Source organism: Pelecanus crispus, chromosome 2 (genome assembly GCF_030463565.1).
Source record: "Pelecanus crispus isolate bPelCri1 chromosome 2, bPelCri1.pri, whole genome shotgun sequence".
Lineage (NCBI taxonomy): Eukaryota > Metazoa > Chordata > Aves > Pelecaniformes > Pelecanidae > Pelecanus > Pelecanus crispus.
The window spans coordinates 131968734-131987276 of NC_134644.1; the positions used below are offsets into that span (position 1 = coordinate 131968734).

The 18543-nt window shown below is 44.0% G+C and overlaps 1 protein-coding gene across 1 annotated transcript in view; it reads left to right on the top strand.

The window, feature by feature from the left end:
- TGS1 (trimethylguanosine synthase 1) overlaps positions 1-2175 on the top strand; it is a 28864-nt gene extending 26689 nt beyond the window's left edge. Inside the window, exon 13 of the mRNA XM_075706032.1 lies at positions 2059-2175. Coding sequence (XP_075562147.1) covers positions 2059-2175 — 117 coding nt within the window. The remainder of the gene's footprint in view (positions 1-2058) is intronic.
- Positions 2176-18543: the final 16368 nt, after the last annotated feature.

Genomic DNA, 18543 nt, shown 5'->3' on the forward strand with positions numbered 1-18543 from the left:
AGTCCTTTGGTGGACACCACCCCTCAGCAAAGGAGCAGCATTTGCCTGTGTTACAGACGGAGCATTTTGCTTTACTTGGTCTTCTAAGAGAAATATTCAGTAAACACTTGTGTTTAATATCAATGCGTTAGTCATACCTAGATATGCCAGTGACACAAATTGTGCCCTGAAAGCAGGAGTATGTAACCATGAGGCAGTAATTTAAATATTCTTATATTGACTAAACCAATTAATATTTTAGAATACTTAACACTAGCTACAAAGTGCAAAGGCTCTAATGCTTTTTGGGAGGGACATTCCAGCTTTTGTCCATAATAAATTAGAAGTACAAAGTTAGCGTCTTCCTAGAAAAAAAAACGTGGATCGCCCCACAATGTTAACTGCTTTTAGGATTTCAAGTAAGAAAAGATAAGTCGTAAAATTAGCATTCCTGATCACTTGCCAATTTCAGATTCTTGTGCTATTTATAAGTCAGCCAGCTTCTGCTTTTTTACTTAAGTGGCAGGTTCCTCTTTGACAAGAACGTGGAGATTTTTTTCCTATTACCATTAAATTGAAGGATGAAGAAACTGCTCATGCTTTTGGTTTTGTCTGCAGAAACAAAAAAATGAAAAGGGGAAAAAAAAAAAACCAAAACAGAAAAGTAAAAATGCTTCGTTTAGATAAGTGTGGTAATCTTCTGGGCAAGTCAATAAAGGTTCAAAGTATAATTTAGATTAACCTGTTATTTCCTCCTGATAGTAGGCTGTTTTTTTACTTACAGTAAAATAGAGGAAGTTCAGCATGTTTATATTTAAACCTGCACTACAGAGTCAAGTCCCAAAGGAGTTTAGAAGCGTTAATAATGCAACCTGAACTTCAAGGTTCAGCTGCTAACAACATGGACTTCTTCGTTCAAAGATCAGTTAAAATCTACAGCAGACGTGTTGACCTTGATCACTTTATGTCTGCCCAGGAAGTTTGCCTGCATAGGGAACTATAGCAATAGTTTTCCTGCAACAGGCAGGGAAAAGAGCAGCATGGAGCAGAAATTGCTGTGGAGCACGGACCCTCACTGCAGCAGAGGTCTTCGGGGTCCGTGATGGGGTTGGGGGGAAGCAGTCAGCGCTCAATTTTGGTGGTGTTCTCTTCTTTCTGGCTGTGCAGTCTGTCCTGGTGAGAAATCAGTAGCCTGTATGGCTGTCGTCCCTCAAAGTGGTACTAGGCATCGTGAGTAGGAACAGGAGAGGAGAGAGTATTGCGTGCTCCAGTCCAAATTTCAAAGTTCGCTGCAAAACGTTGTCTTGTCTGTAATCATTAAGCATTAAAGGTGTGCACCGGGCTCAGTCAACAGAGCATGAACGGTGAAATTCGCACTCCGTTGATCGTAAACATGAGAGCTGGGACCAGTGCTGCCTGACGGGCTCTCACTGCCTGCAGTTACTCAGCTGCCCAGTTACTCACCTGCCCGCAGCCTTGCGCTCAACACTGCCCCAGACTCCAGTGCACACGACAGCATTTTTTTTGGTTGCAATAGCAACAACAAAAAACTCTGGGTTTTGTGAGCTTTTCTGCCTGTTTGGGGTTTTGGGGTTGCTTTTGTTTGGGGTGTTTCCCTCCCCCCACTCTTCAGTGCAACCTTTATGCTTCCTAATTCCAGGATTTGGTTTTACTCTTCCCCCAAAACTTGGGGTTTGACACCTTCAAGGCACAGTTTACAGCTTGCTTTTTGCCGCAGCTGGGTGTCTCAAATGCCAAGTACCCTGCAAAGCCGAGTCTAGCATCTCTCGCCTCAGCACAGCATGTGAAATGATGACTAGCTCTACTTCTGAAGTCCTCTTATTTTCATGGCTTGGGGTGAGGCGGATTTTTCAGTCACAAGAAAGCCACAAACCACTTCTGTGAGTAAAAGGAAACATTGAAAGATGAGCAGAGGCATTAGGTGACAAGGAATGCTGTCACCAGTATTAACAGAGCCGAAGATGTGTTTTACATGATATTTCATGTGAATAAAAGGTTTGGGGGTCTGCCTCTTTTCCTGTGCATTGATTGATTTGCTTTTTGTTCTTTGTTTTTCAGGTGGCTTCCTTAGCAGGTCCAGGGGGGAAAGTTGAAATAGAACAAAATTTTCTCAATAACAAACTGAAGACAATAACAGCTTATTTTGGTAATCTAATAAGGCATGACATCTCCTGAACTCAGTGTGGATTCTTCCAAACTCAACCTCCCTGATTGCTGCTTTGTTTAAGCTTTTGTACAGCTGACTGGTCAAAAATGGCTTAAAGCCATTTTTTGCTTTAATTTCTGTTTACAAAAAAATTGTTCTGTTTATTGCTACTGTCAATAAATGTTTTATAATAATTTTGACAAAATTCTAAATGTAGAGTAGCTGTCAATGCAGGAAAAAAGATCTTTATAAAATGCGGTCTTGCAAAGTTCAAGACCAACCGGTTGAAAGGGAGTTCAGGATTTCTTCGCAACTCTCACGTGTGCTAATTCTGTACTTGCTCTGGTTTTGAGCATTCAGAGGGTCAAAAAGAATAGCCTGAAAGCCCCCATGTGTCAAGAACTGCTGTCTGCGCTTTAGAAACAAAAGCCTCTGAACATCAGGTGGAACTAGAAGGTCAGGTACACCACCAGAGATTAACTGCAGTTCACCTCTCTGGCTCCATGCTCGCTGGGAAACCTTTTCAGCTTTTCTTTGTGGGATGAAGGTCCATATATTTCTTACAGTGAGTGCTCGGGCTTGTTGCAGCACAGGGAGAGAGTGGGGCATATTTGTGCCTGGCGGCAGGGCTCTGCCCTCTGGTTTTTGTTATTTATTCTTTTCCTCCTTGCCAGCCCTCTTCGTTACAAAGATACTTTGAAGAAACCTTCTGACTGGAGGCTTGTCTCAGTAACCAGAGGGGCAGGTGTCCCCCCCTTTTTCCGAGGCCTGTTGGATCTTTGCTTTGGGGAGGGCAGGGGGAGCCCAGCTCTCCCTGGTGAGGACTCTCCGCTCCCACTTGGGCTTTGGCGGGGGGAAGAATGGCTTTTGGGCACTTCTCCAAGCAGAAAAGGAGGCAGGTGAGAAGTGTCTAGGGCATGGATATGGCGCTTTCTCCGAAATGGACTTACAGTAAGTACCCAAGATCAATTTTGAGTCCATTTTCGAGGTAACAGTGTAAGAATGTAGTTTCTAAGACAATAAATTAGGGCTGCTTCTCCTCTGCTTGGAGTGCAGCAGGACACTGAAGGCAGCAGAGACTAAGCACTAAACCATGCATTAGTGCTGACAAACAAAACTCTCTAGAATAGCCAAATAAGAGGACTATGGGCTCAAGCTGCGCCAGGAGAGGTTTAGGTTGGATATTAGGAAAAATTTCTTCACGGAAAGGATAGTCAAGCATTGGAACAGGCTGCCCAGGGAGGTGGGGGAGTCACCATCCCTGGAGGCATTCAAAAACCAGGTAGACGTGGCACTCTGGGACATGGTTTAGTCTAGTCTACCCTTGATTGGTTTAGTGTCGACTTGGTAGTGTAGGTTAATGGTTGGACTGGATGATCTTAAAGGTCTTTTCCAACCTAAACGATTTTATGATTCTATGACTTTTTTCCCCCATAAGGAATGAAATTCAACTCTTCAAATCAGTTAGGAGACCAAAGTGTTTGTGTGTGTACAGGATGTTAAACACATATGCAACCTGACTCGGTGCCAGTTCACAGTGCACTAAAAGAGCACTTGGCACGTCATTTTTTTCTAACTTTACTGTCCATCCAGTACCAGACAAGTGCTAAACTGTTAATGACTGTTACATCCATGCCTCAGGTAAGGTATTTTAGATTACTTTGAAGGTAATTTGACTAATTTGCATCACTGCATTTTGCCACTGTACTACAGCAAGGAAGATGTGCTGTGATAGTGCCAGCCTCTGTGTCAATATTTAAAGGGAATTGTAAAGGAAGGAAATTACCTGCTCTTCCATATTCCTTAGAAGTTTGCTATTAGAGGTAGGGGTGGTTGGCAAGAGTGCTAGGAGGTCCAAACCTGCTGTAGCAGTGGCACATGAATGTAACGATGCTGTTAAATTTTCACTACAAGCTACAAAAAAAAAAAATCCAAGAAAGAGTCATGAGGCCAAATGAATTAATTTATACTGTGCATGTCACAGTACTCTGTACACTAAAATTTTACTATACTGGGCTTACTGCTGCTTACAGAAATACTGTTGTCTTGTTCTTTGGCCCTCTTTTCCTCCCTAAAGTTAAGGAGTAGCTTTAGAAGCATTTTCAGATCTCGCTGATGCTGTTTCTGTAAAAGGAAGCTCTATGGGGGAAATACCAGTGAATTTACTTCTGCCTTCAGGAATGTGGTCAGATTTTGTTCAGTGCCCAGTACGCAAAATGTGGAAGCTGAAATATGACATAAAAGGTACAACATTTACTGGTTTAATGTTTGCTTCCAATATAATGAACTTGCTGGTTAAAAGCAACGATTTATCAAAGGTCTCTGCTGAGCTTTGCAAGCACATGAAGCACGAAAAGCGGAAGAATATCCTTGGCTGAATAAAATTCATGGCTGTTCCTCTCTGTAACCAACAAGTACAAAAGGTCTTTTTTTTTATTGTTTTGTTTAAATACAACTTAAAGTCAGAATACACTCTGCTGGGTTGTAATAAATGTTTGCCCTCAGCTTCCCACTCGGACAGAACAGGTGAAGTTCCCCAAGGCTGTGAATTAATCTGTTAAGCCTAAAATACATCTACAAGTATTTTTACTTTGTTGTTTGTAATTTCAACCAACAAACACTTCATGGAGGACAGCTTCATTCATTATAGGAATTTCTGTAAAATGTTATTCTGCTTTATATTGTAGAAATAAAGTTAATATGGGCTGAGATGCAGTTAAATTTCTGGACATCTCACACCCAGAGTTTTAATACCCTTTCAGGATTCGAGTAGTATTTTGTATATGATACATTAGGCTACAAAGAAGTTACGTTGCTGCTGTAAATACTTACAGAGGTTTGATCTTTACCAATTTTAAGCCACAAAATAAGCTGTAGGAAAAATGCAGATTTTTTTTTTTTTTTGGAAGTAAACTAATATTTGGACTACATGCAATAAATACATGCTGTTTTATACTTTCTACCATGCTCTCGAGCTCCTCATGTCTTAGGTTTATCTTAATTAAATCCAATATTAAACCAAACATAAATTTCTTTTTCTGGTGCGTGGTATGAAGGGAAGCAATGGAACATACGGTTAAAGCAAGCACGTTACAAGGTTGAAGCCTAATTGCAGATTCAAGGGGAGCAGAGCATCATCAGGGCTGAGCAACCGCCTCTTCGTGGCAGGACAGTTAGCGTTGTGCCCTTCTCTGAAGGAGGCCCCATTAGTGTTATGGTAAAAAATCACTGTTCCATGAAGTTTTAATGTGCAGGTTTTAGAAGATCTTCCCCAAGTGTAGTGGTTCTAAAGTAACATCTGGGTCTATATGTGCAACTCAGGGGTTGTATAAACAAATTAATGTTACACCACAGTGACCATGGTAGAAGAGGGAAATCCCATAAATAGCACAAGAAAAAAAAATTACTTGCAGTACCTCATCGAACAAATCAGTAGAAAATTGGGTCATTTTCACTTGGTTACTCTCTCTGCTTTCATATGCCTCATACTCACTGTTTAACTGTCCTTCCCCCACCACAAATCTTCCCATCTCCAAATCCCAAGGAAGGAGGGTAGTCCTAACATAGCATGAACTAATCTAGCGTTGCTAGTTTAGCCTTTCCAACACAAAAAAAATCTTGGTTTTCCTGCCACTGGAATATCTTGGTGCGGCCCAGAGTACTTAAAAAAAGTTGATTTTCAGTGGCGAGGAAGTTTTAGATTTCTGTATGAAAACAGAAGTGCGATATTTTTGCAAGTGTGTGGTGCAGTGGCAAAGGAATAAATGCTCGAAAACCAGACTAGAAATTGATTCAGACCCTCTCCTGTTTCAGCTGTCAGACAGTGAAGCTGTCGAGTGGTCCAGCCTGCTCCACCAGTGTATTACCCATCTACGCACTCTGGGGAAGTACTTGTAAGAATGATGCTGTGTTGATTCAGTTAAGGGAAATCTCCCAAATGCCCAAAGTAATTAATAATAAATAAATAAATAAATAAACAGCTTGTTACTCAGGAGGCTGCGGAAGGGATCACTAGCTGAAAGGAAGCAACAGGAACAGCTAAAACCAGCTGGAGTGATTGAATCTAGTGAGGCTGGAGATTTACCCAAGCAGTGAAAATCCTAGCTGCAACCATGAAAGGAGGAGGCAGGAGAAAAGGCTGAGTCTGCAAACAGGGCTCGTCCACCCCAGGGTGCGGTTTCCACCTCTACTCAGTGTGGTCCTGTGGTGTCTCTTAAAGATGCCGACGGCTTGGGTAGTGCCCGAGCGACGCTGTGAGCAGGGCTGTTGCCCGGGGCGGAGGTGGGGAGGGCAGCAGCCCACCTGGGAGCCCTGACAGCAGCTGGGCTCTCCTCGAGGGTATCCCTGCGCCAGGGAATTCTCCAGCCGGGCTGCGCACACGGCTCTGCAAAACCACCCCTGCAATGTGCAGCAGGGTCTCACCATTTACCTTCTCCTTCTCCTACCAACCTGAGTCAGCCCTGGATTTCTCTACATAAAGACCCAAGGATCGGTGTCTTTTTAGCACGTGCCACGACAGGGGTATCTCTGGGTGTCAGGGAGCGTGGTTCTGCCCTCAGCACGTTGCGTGCTCTTCTTCAAGTCTCATGGAAGTGTGTTTTCTGAGCTCTTCCTTTCAGCACGTCTCTGAGGTCTTGGCCCATCACCTCGCAACGTTTCAAAACTGGAGCGAGCTGCAAAGCGCTTCCCAGCAGCACGGGCTTCACTGAAAACCCGAAACTTCGCTCCAGGTTTCTGGGTTCTCAGACTGCTGAGGAAAAAAAAAGTGCTGTTGGAGGCAGTCTGGGTTTGATGACGGCACAATCCTTCCTGTCTCTCTCCGTGGCTCATTTTCTTCCTTTTTTTCAAGGCTATGCTGCAACCGTCTTGTGAAACCCCTGTGGTTTAATACGGGGTGCAATGGCATCACCAGAGCTTTAGCCCTGCATAAACATGAGTAAAGAGGCTCACAGTGTGACTTTGTTGTGTCGGGAATAATGAAATACCTTTCCCTAATCTCTTATCCTAAAAATGCAGCCAAAGAATGGGCATCAGAGAGGATATTCCTCTGCGTAGTTAGTGCAGGTTGAATAAATACATTTATCGTATCAGTGCACTGCTACCTAGAGCTCTGGGGGTTCATCACATTGTCACAGTGTCAGACGCAGCGATGGTGACAGTGGCAAGAGCTTTTGTGAAAGGCGGTATTATGATCTGACAGCAAAACTCATCCTAAGGTATTCATTAAATTGTTCCAGGCACCGGGACAGCCTATGATTATGTCGGGGGGTGGGGGGGAAGGAAGGGGCAAATTGTACGCTCTGCTTTCCCAGTATACACCAACTTAATCTGAAAGTCTGCCTAGGAAGGTTAAACACAGACAGCTTTGCCCAAGGAAACTCCAAACTGGCAAAGCCCATCACCCCGGGGCTGGGGGGGGTGTGTGCCCGTGCCAAATGTCTGTGCTGGTGCAGGAATGATTTCCAGTGGATGTGAGTTGCAGCTGGGCTTATCCAAAGGGTTCCCTTGGACCTCAGAGCATTTGGATGTTCCCAGCAGAGACAATGGTATCTGCAGCTCAGGCTCAGACCTGTACTTCTGGAAAGCAACCGTCCCCACACGGGAAGCTGGAGTTCCCCAGGAAGCGGCTGTGCGGCGGGGGAATCCTGGGCTGTGGCTCCTGCTGTGGGAGAAATCACACTCCAAGAAGTGCTTTAGTGCTGGGGTTTGACACCAAGAGGCCCAGTTCTCCAAGAAAAGAGTCTCGTGGAGGTTCTTCACCTAATACATTACCAGCCAGGGTATTCATTAACCCTGTCTAGAAGAGGTGCTGTTAAGAGTCAGGTTTGAGAACAACCTTTGTGGTCATGTAGAGTGGGATGTCTTCTGCAAGGAAGTGCTTCTGATGGCTCAGGAACGAGCCAAGTAGTGGGAGCAGGACAGAGCGCCGGGCCAGCGGAGCTGTGTTCAGGCTGCAGAGCTGAATGCCGTGGTGCCTGGATTGTAGCTTCTGCAAGAGACACTGTTTGTGTCCACTTTTGCTTCTTGCTGCCAAGTTTTGTGACTTTACTGGCAGTCTTTTGATTTTTTTATGCAGCTTGAAAAGAGCATTGTCTGGAAAAAAAGAAGACCTTTAATCTAAAAATAAACTTGTAGTCCTTGCAGTTAAAAGAAAAACCAACCAAACAAAAACAGCTGACACAAAAACAAGACCTGGATGCATTATAATAGTTCAGAAATCAGGTAAGAATGTCCAAAATGTAACTAGTGAGGAGCAGCTGAGGGAACTGGGGTTGTTTAGCCTGGAGAAGAGGAGGCCGAGGGAAGACCTTATCATGCTCTACAACTACCTGAAAGGAGGTTGTAGCGAGGTGGGTGTCAGTCTCTTCTCCCAAGTAGTTAGCAATAGGACAAGAGGAAATGGGCTCAAGCTGTGTCAGGGGAGGTTTAGACTGGATATTAGGAAAAATTTCTTCATGGAAAGAGTAGTCAAGCATTGGAACAGGCTGCCCAGAGTGGTGGTGGAGTCACCATCCCTGGAGGTGTTCAAAAAATGGGTAGACATGGCACTTTGGGACCTGGTTTAGTGGGCATGGTGGTGTTGGGTTGATGATTGGACTGATGATCCTTTCCAAACTTAGTGATTCCTAGTTTTTACTTTCATTAAAAAATAATCCAGCCACCAAGCAAGGAAACATGAAATTCTTACTCTGCCCTTAATTGCTTTAGTGGTGGACTTGGTAATGTTAGGTTAATGATTGGACTGGATGATCTTAAAGGTCTTTTCCAACCTAAATGATTCTATGATTTTATGATTCTAGTTTGCAATTGCTTTGTAGGCAGGTCCACCTCATGTTTTGGCCTGAGGCACAAAGATGAAGAGAGGCTGAGATGATTTCTCAGCAGTTGGGATTGACCATGCTGCTTGTCTCTGCTGCTGCTCTGATTTACCAGCTTTGTTTAAAGAACTGGGGGCATTTATTATAAATAAGTTAAAGTAGGAAACAGTCTGACTTCTTGCATGCTTATTTTCTCTGTTAATGAGAAGAATGACCTAGTTATTGTCACTTGTTGTAAAAATTCGAAGTGGAGGAATCATTTAATCTCTTTGCAAGCAGAAGACCGGTTCACAAATGGATGCGGTGGCTGCAGAATCAAGGTCTGCCAAGAAGAAATCAAATTTGGCCAATTTGGCAAAAATAACACTGTTCAGTTAGCTAGAAAAATGAGCTCTGCCAGCACAAAAGACTCAGAAAACCCTAGAAGATTCATGATCTTAACTCAGCCCAGAGGAGGAACCAGTGATGAGCAGCTGTTTGACAGCTATGAACCATGAGAGAAGTGAACCTGAGTATTTGGCTAGCTCAGAGCATGTGGACAGATATGATAAATGGTGGGGATTAGGGACCTGGGAAAACTGCCAGGAGAAGAAATTCCAAGGAGCAGTGGGTCCCAGCTTGGAAGTCAACTGCTTGGGTGAGAAAAAAAAAGAGCCAGAATTTATAGATCACGGTTTATAGGTCTTGCAGAAAGTTCATGATTTTTAAGAGAGGAAAAAAAAAGCAGATTGTGGTGCCCAGGCTAGTGCAGGTGTTTGAGGGAATGCCTGGGAGCAGACCTGGATTCCTGCACAGGTTTGCTGATGCTAAAGATGCTGCTGCCTTGCACAGCAGGACCATTGTGAGCAAAGATGAATTGCAAAATGCATGGCAATTTGCAATAACTTAGATAAAGGAACATTAAGAAAAGATCAAATTCCTGCTGGAGTCCAGGTTATGTTAAGAAAACGTTGCTTCTTCCTTTCCTCTCTTCATCTGCAGTATGAGTTTTGTATTGCCTTTCGGGCCATGCAGGGAACTTTATTTTTCATTTACACAAGAAGAGTGAACAGATGACCTCGGTGACAGATGCCAAATCATGTTTTTGAGACTACATGCCAAGCAGCAATGCTAGGATCCCCACCAGCAGTATCATTTTCCACAGCTTATCGCAGAGGAAGTCAATGCACGAGCTGCTCCGTGCTGGCCACAGCAGGACTTCCAAGAGCTGTAGCACACCAGGCAAACTGCATTTTAGAGAAAAATACCACAGATGCTTCAGCTGGCAGGCCTGGCAGCCAGCTGTTCTGTGCTGGGGGTAAAGAATAACTGGCCAACGTGACCTGAATACAGGTACCAGCATCTGAAACGCTTCAAGCTCCCCATGGGTCTCTGAAGAAAGCAGGGGGAAGGAGGCAGTGCAACCGGTGGCCAGCCCCCATCTGTGTGGGCTAGCACCTGTGCAGTCCTTTCCTGCTTAGTTTTTCACTAAAAACAGGTCAAAATGAGTCAGTGGCCTAAGGCAGTGACACTTAGCTGCTGAGGTGTAATAACTGTTAGTTTTCTGGTCGTAAGAGAAAATAGCAATGCTGCAGTTTGCTGCTAGCACTAGAAAAGGTACTTGCTAAGACCATTGGGTGTTAACACAAAGACCTGTGAATAAAAAAATATATGTAAGAGTATACAGTAGACGTTCTGAAGTCATGACTTCTCACTGATGCCTGGTTATTCTAGCTGAATGCTTAGTTGGTACCACAGATGGCATGAGCTCCCAACCCCTTCTTTGTAGCTGAGAGAGATTCTCAGGTTTCTTTCTGTCATGTCACCTTCCTACCAGGACAACCCAGATTCCAGTCCCAAAATCAGTGACCAGCCATGCAGGAGAGGTTACTACAGCTGCATCAAAAGCAGCGTGGCCAGCAGGTCGAGGGAGGTGATTCTGCCCCTCTACTCTGCTCTGGTGAGACCTCACCTGGAGCACTGCGTCCAGCTCTGGGGCCCTCAGCACAAGGACATGGACCTGCTGGAGTGGGTCCAGAGGAGGGCCACCAAAATGATCCGAGGGCTGGAGCACCTCTCCTGTGAGGCCAGGCTGAGAGAGTTGGGATTGTTCAGCCTGGAGAAGAGAAGGCTGCGAGGAGACCTTATTGCGGCCTTTCAGTACTTAAAGGGGGCCTACAGGAAGGATGGGGAGAATCTTTTTAGCAAGGCCTGTTGTGACAGGACAAGGAATAATGGATTTAAACTAAAGAAGAATAGATTTAGACTGGATATAAGGAAGAAATTGTTTACAGTGAGGGTGGTGAAGCACTGGGACAGGTTGCCCAGAGAGGCAGTGGAGGCCCCATCCCTGGCAACATTCAAGGTCAGGTTGGACGGGGCTCTGAGCAACCTGATCTGGTTAAAGCTGTCCCTGCTCACTGCAGGGGCGTTGGGCTGGATGGCCTCTAAAGGTCCCTTCCAACCCAAAGCATTCCATGATTCTATGATACAGCTAGGTCCACATGGGCAATGCAGCACCCTCGGAAGGGAGCTAGAGAGGAAAACAGCCAGTGCAGGGGCCCCATGCAGTGCACGTCGCCGGGATTTTATCACAGAGCGGCCCTAATCCAGTGCTGTGGGCTGAGTGCGCATTGGTGGTCAAAGTGATCTTCTGGCTATGCTTCCCCTGGCAGGAATCCAGCTTGCACGCTCCAAGACTATGCTGCAGTGTGAGCCACAGTAAGGGGGGGCAACCACAAAATTCATTTAAAAAAAGTGTTCTTGATCTAAATTAAACTACCAGTCTAGCGATACCTAGAGGTAATGGATGCCTTACGCAGGGACTGAGCTCCATCTCAGCACCGCAATGGTCTCTAGCTGGAAGAACTGGAGGGCCCACTGGAGCTAAAAAAAAAAAAAAAAAAAAAAATCACTGCTAGCCATCTGTGCTTTTTCTCCTTATTTCTCTGTCTGTCTGTCTCTACAGACAGCAACTGAATGCTTCTACTTTGCATGTCAATATAATTTCACTTTGTCTTCAGTTAAAATTCATTTCAGTTTGAGCTGAGTGATTTCAGGCTGGCTGGCAGACTACCAGTATCTCATTCTCTAGAGAACAGCAGTCCCAGATGGGACCGTGAAAGCAGGGCCCACCAGCTGCAGGCAAGGTCCCTGCTGTGGGGCACACAGGGCTGCTCCTGTTCCGAGCCATGAAGGCTGGTTTGAAGCAGCGAAAGGCAGCGGGGAACTGGAGTGTCACTGGCATAGCACAGGACAGGGAACACTCAAATCCTGGCTGCCTCTCCAGAATTATCATTCTTTCCCTTCCATGGCATATTCTGTGGACCGAAACTATATGTCACCTCATGTGAGACCTGCAGATATGCACCACCCTTACAGGTGTTGGCTCAGAGTTTAATTTAATAATAAATATTATTCTGTTAATTATATATCTACTGTGGGTTTTCCTAAAATATCAGATGCTGCTATGTAAACACCACAGTTATCTTGGTAGGTTATCGTCTCACACACTACCTCCACCTCTGTCCCATTCGTCTCGATCTTGCGAGCCACCAAGTGCACATGGATGCTGTCTGTCCTTACGCCTGCGGGTGCTCGGGACAGTGCAGCTCTGGAGCGGTAAGTGGAAGCTGCTGGGTGTAACTCAGAAAAGAAATGATGCAACTCAGCCTAAGAAATTAGTGAAGTGGTAGCAAGTAGGGCAAGATTGTTTTGAAATAAGAATGAATTATTATTGTATACTAAGCTGATTATGCATCCGGGTTGAGATGTACAGAATGGGTGGGCTACGCTATAGCTGGGAGAAGCCAGGCACACAGCCAGCCGCATACAATGTGTGTGTTTGTGCGGCTGGTGGCAAGCAAATCCATCACCCTCTTCGGAGAGTACTGTAAATGTGAGCGGGGTCTGCCAGATGGCAGACATCCGGAAAGACACAAGGAGAGAGCAAAGCGTAACCGCATTGTGCGTGGCAGTAAGCAGGCTGGGTCTGTCCACAGATGGAAACTTGCAAATCACAGCCCTGGTGCGAGCTCACGGGAAAATGCTGACAAAGTCAGGCCCCAGTTCCCCAGCCTCCTCTGCGTAACCGAAAAATCAGGACGAGGGTCCGGATCGATCTCATCTGCTAAGGTTGCACAAATCTGGAGGAAACAGCAAGCCTGGATGTGGCTGAGCTGCTCTTGGTGTAGGGCACACAGAAGGGCTGTAGGAAGACAAACTGACTTAGAGTGCTCTTGCAGCTCATTAGCTCTGGGGATAATTAGAGACTGGATCATCCTGTAGATTATATCAGATTAAAATTCCAAAATCAGAAAGTACAAGGAACGCAAATATGTTCCCTCTTCCTCCTCCCACTTCCTTTGCTTGTCACTCTCCATGGACAGCCACAGGATAAGGTATCCTAGAGCTGCTGAACGCCAGTGTGGAACAGGGAGGGGGAATTTTTATATAGCTGTTTTCTCAGTTGCGTTATGCTACTACTTCCAAAAACTGAATTCCATGAAATGAAGACAAGAATGGCTGGAAGAAAAGAAAGCTTTTCTTTTTTTTTTCCCCTCCTACTGCATCCAGTCTGTATTTGACTAAGTTTCTTGCTTCTTTGCAAAACTTTTTGTCTTTTTTCCCTTTCAAGGCAGGCTGACAAAACAGAGAACAACATGGGAGTTGCGTCCTCCTCCTTTGCCTTGCCTGCCTTGACTCAGGAGACATGCAGGCAAGGACGGTCTGCAGCTCCCTAGCAAGAGGGTGCTTACCTGAGACTTCTGGCTGAAGTGACAAGTCTCTGTGCAACACGTTCTCTGAATCACTCCTCAGTGTGATAAATAGGACCAGTCTTTTAGCTTCTGGTGTCCTTAAGTTTTATTCTTGTCCCATATGAGCCCAAATAAGAGTAGTCTGAGACCCCTGTCTGGGTCCAAGTGAAAACAGGTAGCTCAGAAAAGTTAATTTGATTTATACCAAGGGACAAACCTGTTTGGACAAACCAGTATGTCTTTTTGAAGCCAGCTACGGATATGGTTTTTTTGAGTTCCACCTTATCTCAGTAACAAAAAGACCTAGCAGAAACTCCACGACTTGGGTGTTGGGCTGTGACATATTTTAACATCTACTGTGCAGCAGCTCTTTAGACCATGTTGGGGTGTGTATATTTGTCAAGGATTGACAGAAGGGTGCTTTGTGGAGACACAAGGCTCTTCCACACTGCTGTGATATAATGGGTTGTTAGTGACTTGTCAGTTCATGTTTCCAATTACTGTTATTACTATTATTTTAAAACTGTGGGTGTTTCTAAAATTGCTTTATATCAGATAATAAGTATACTCATTCTTCAGTTACACTAATTAGCATTCTGAGTTTGATTCTGCCACCTCGATGGCTCCAAGAACTGGGACTGGTTACCACATACACAAAGCTCTTAGCTCTTTTCCATAAATAGATTACAACCTCCTAGTTTTAACTCTTGATGTCCCAAAGACCATCCTTACTGCCTCTGTCTCTTCTGTGGCTCATTCAGAGTTTCTCTCCTACCAAAAGATACATCTTGCAAAGGAGTGTCTCTTTTTGACTGAAATAAAAACACAGTCCCTAAGCAATTCCCATCCCTTGGCATGTTGGTGTAGAGCACATTTACTTGAAGCGGCCCTAATGTATAGCTTCTGTATTAGCCCCTCCTGGGCTGCTCTTACGTTTCCTACCAATTGTGCACACATCCCCCAGCCCCGGGAAGGGACACTTCAGATCATTGCCAGGCTACAGCATGGAGCAGCCTGAAAATGCCATGCGTGCCAATCTAGCTAAAAACAAAGCTGGTGAGCAGTGGTAGAGCAGAGCAAAGTCTTGCTTTTAAAAACTGCCTTAAAAAAAAATCTGAGTCTGACCTAAAAAGAAGCAAAGTAGCGGAGCACGTCAATAAAAGCAAAGAGGGGAGGATTCGATAATGTGGCACTGCTGGATGCAACAACAGCTTAAGGTATGTTACTAAACCAGAAGAATGTTTTCCTGAAAAATTTGTGGTATTTCACTGGAGAAAGCTCTAAAGGGACATTTCAAAGGAGGAACAAACCAAAGAAAGAAAAAAAAAAAAAATCCAGACCAGCTGAAACCTTGGAAGATGGGCCACAAGGACTTGCATTGAACCAAGGAATAGAGACTGTATTATCTAATAGAAGTGACCAAATTAATTTCATTTAAAGCCTTGCTAGGAGGCTCCATATGCATTTTATGGTCCATCTCCTGGCTGGAGAATATTATTTTCTCAGAGAGAATCAAAATCTGCCTTTGTAATGATTGGGAGACACATAGAGCCCTCTAACTGTGGTGCAGTCAACTGTATTTCATTAGGTAAACTATTGCCCTCCTCACCAGACTACACATGCATATCATTCAGAAGCTAAAGCCTGTCTACCTTGTTACCTACCCAGAAGTTTGCCGCTCTCCTATTGCCAGACGAAGCATCTCAGCTGGTTTTCTTACAGTATGAAAATAAAGGAGCTGCTGGCAGATATTCATTATGACAAGTCATCGGGTTTGAAACTCACTTCACACCTTGGGTTTGCCATCAGCCAAGTCCCTTCACCTTTCAGACCAACTACAAAGCCTGGGTTTTTCTCACAGCTGATATGGGGTTTTCTATCTGTGCCATAGCTCAAATTGCTCCAATAGCAAACGCATCCTCCGTTTCACTGCCAACGTGGGGAGAGATGAAATGGCCGTACTGCAGCTCAGGACAGAACCAGGTCTGTTGATTGCTGCCTGGGTGTATTTGCACACCGGACATCTCACTCTGACTGCAGGATGGAGCTGTGAACTGGTATGTGGCTTTACTGAAGGTGCAGAAAGAGCCAAACTGACGTTTTGTTAAACGTGACAAGGTTAGAACCTACTAGGTTTATTTTTAAGGAAAAATATAAAAATGCTTCTATTTCTAGCCCATTTATTTGATTTCTAGCCGGTCTGTTTGTAGTGACTGTTTCCACCAACACTAGGAGACAGCTCCCTAACCTAACGTAACCTACCAATGGTCCACTTACTGCATACAACCAACACATCTTCCTTTCTGTGGTAGTTGGGTGTGTTAATAAAGCAAACAACAACCAAATAATAACGGTGAGCAAAAAACCCTGCTCCTGGCTTGGCTGCTGCCAGGGGCCACGTTGTAGATGTGCTGAACTGAGACACTTCCCCTTGGTTTTTTTATGTACTAGGGACCTGTCTTGGGGTGCCAGAAATGCCACAGAAGCCATTTAACTCTTCCCTGAAGGCTGCATCCAAAAAAACCCGCTTATCTTCAGGAGAACAGCGCCAACCCGTTATACACTGCTGTTGAGGGAGATTGTAGCTTGTTAAGATGCAATGAGTAATATGTTTGGAAATTTAATTAAAATGTTTTTCAATCATTCATGAAAACTCTTTTAATGCAGTGTAAAGCTTGATAATGTCTGTGGTTGTACTTTGACCTGATGAAAGCTCTGAATGGAAACTTATACAGTAGGTAATATTTACTCTGGCAGTGTGTCAGTAGGCAATGTCTACTGCTTTTATTGCTCTGTGGAATAAAAGTTTTGAATTTTGCTCTGTACTGAACCATTTATTGTCTTGAAATTGGCAGCAGTAACACCCAGCTGGATGCCGGTATGTTTTGTGTTTGCGAACAGGCTGATCCATGGGAAACAATCTAGCAGACAAATCAGCTTCTTTATGAATTAAACAAAATCTTTACTTGGGTATGAGGCATTTGAGCCTGAGGGAGCTATTATTTTGGAAAAGGCCCATAAAAGGACTTTTTAAGACACTGACTTTGTGAGTTTTAAGTACGATATTCTTAGACTGCCTTTAGTTGTGCCTTGCTTTGCATAACCCAGTGGACTTTTATAAAACAGTATCTTCTTTGTAAATGGTGCTGGGGTCCAAAGCTCTGAACTGGAAGTCAGAACAGAGCTCGGTGCCTGGCCAAGCTGCTGAGCTGCTTAAATTGTTCTTCTTCTGCCCCCCACCTTCTTTTCTGCCTTGTCCCTGGGACAGGAACTGCCATTTATTTCCTATCTGTTTCTCTATTGCATAGCACTGAAAAATTCCTTCTTATAAGCAAAAGAGAGAGGTAGAAAGTTTACTCAGAAATAGCTGGCTGCTCAGTACCAAAAATAAGCTTAGCATGTAGAGATATTTCTGTGTGCTTAGAGCCAGTCCTATCAACTCTCACAATCTCGTGAATGTCATGGGATCTGATGTTTTCTTAATTCTCTGGCTGATGGTAATCAACGAACCACATGATAATCTTGACTTCATTAACACAATGAAAACATGACATGTAAATTTCTAGCTTTGTAGTTGTTGAGAAAATATGAAGCAAGACAGTTTTAAATCCTGAAGGTAAATAAAATAATCTGATGGTCATTCTGACCCTTTATTCACTCCGCCTGGGTTAACATGCCTGATGTTTCTTGGCTGTTTCTTAGACGTGACCACACAAAAAATTGGTTCCTAGTGAAATATGCTCTAACAGTCTTTGCTCTCATCCCTAATCAGCCACGTTTATGATTTTTTTTTTCCTTTACAGGTCCAAAAGTGTGTGCTGATAGTCAGCCTACAGCAATGTGTGTTGGATATTCTCACAACTTAAGGCTTGTTCTCTCTGCACCTTTAATAAAGGGCTTGTAGGCTCTTCTTCCTTAAATGCTGAGTGCTCAGGCTATTACACTGGTACTCAATGAAATAGGTTCCATTCTGAGACTTCCTGCATGGCTTTGGGAAAGTCACTGTAACAGTCCCTCCATTTTTTCTGTATGAAATGAGGATAATTGTATTTCCTCTCCTGGTCTGTGTTGGACTGCCAACTCTTTTGGACAGGTACGTACAGGGTCATGCACAACCAGACTTTATAGTCGACCTCCATTTATTTTATATGTGCCTTGGAGCAGGGACAGAGATTCAGGATTCCCCCCTCCCAGGCTGTTCCAGAGGAGAAGTGACAAAGGGAGGAAGCAGACACCAAGCATCCCCACAGCTGTGCGCAGGCCAGTCTACAGCCTGGACACTCATAGGTGAGTAACCTTGCATTAGGTTCCATAAAACACAAACTGGAAACAGTTTAAGGTTGTTAATGCTGGTGTGAATTGTGGCTGGCATGACTAACCATTCATGGACATCTCTTTATTAAAAAAAAAAAAAATCAGGATAATAAACTCAGTATATAGTCCATGTGAAAGAATATGCTCTGGGCAGGACTTTTTCCAGTGATTTGGATGATACCATTTACTTTCTTATAACTTTCAGGGCTTTCAGAGATGGGCAGGCACAATTTTTGTCACGTGATTTTTTTCTGGGCTATGATAAGCTTTCAAAGACAGACTTAGTTTCCTTATTCTTTCCTTGAATTCATACAGCTTTAAGATGTCGCCTTTAACCATGTTTTAGAGTTTGAATACTTGATATTTTCAGGAAGAAATGTGAGAAAGAAAGAAAAACATAATAGTTTCCGATCATCAAATATTTTGGGTGAGTCATTCGCCTGCATCGCTAGATAAATGCAACAGGACATCCTGTAACTGTTGTGCAGTTTCTTTAACTTCTACTTTTTTTTTCCCTACAACATAAATA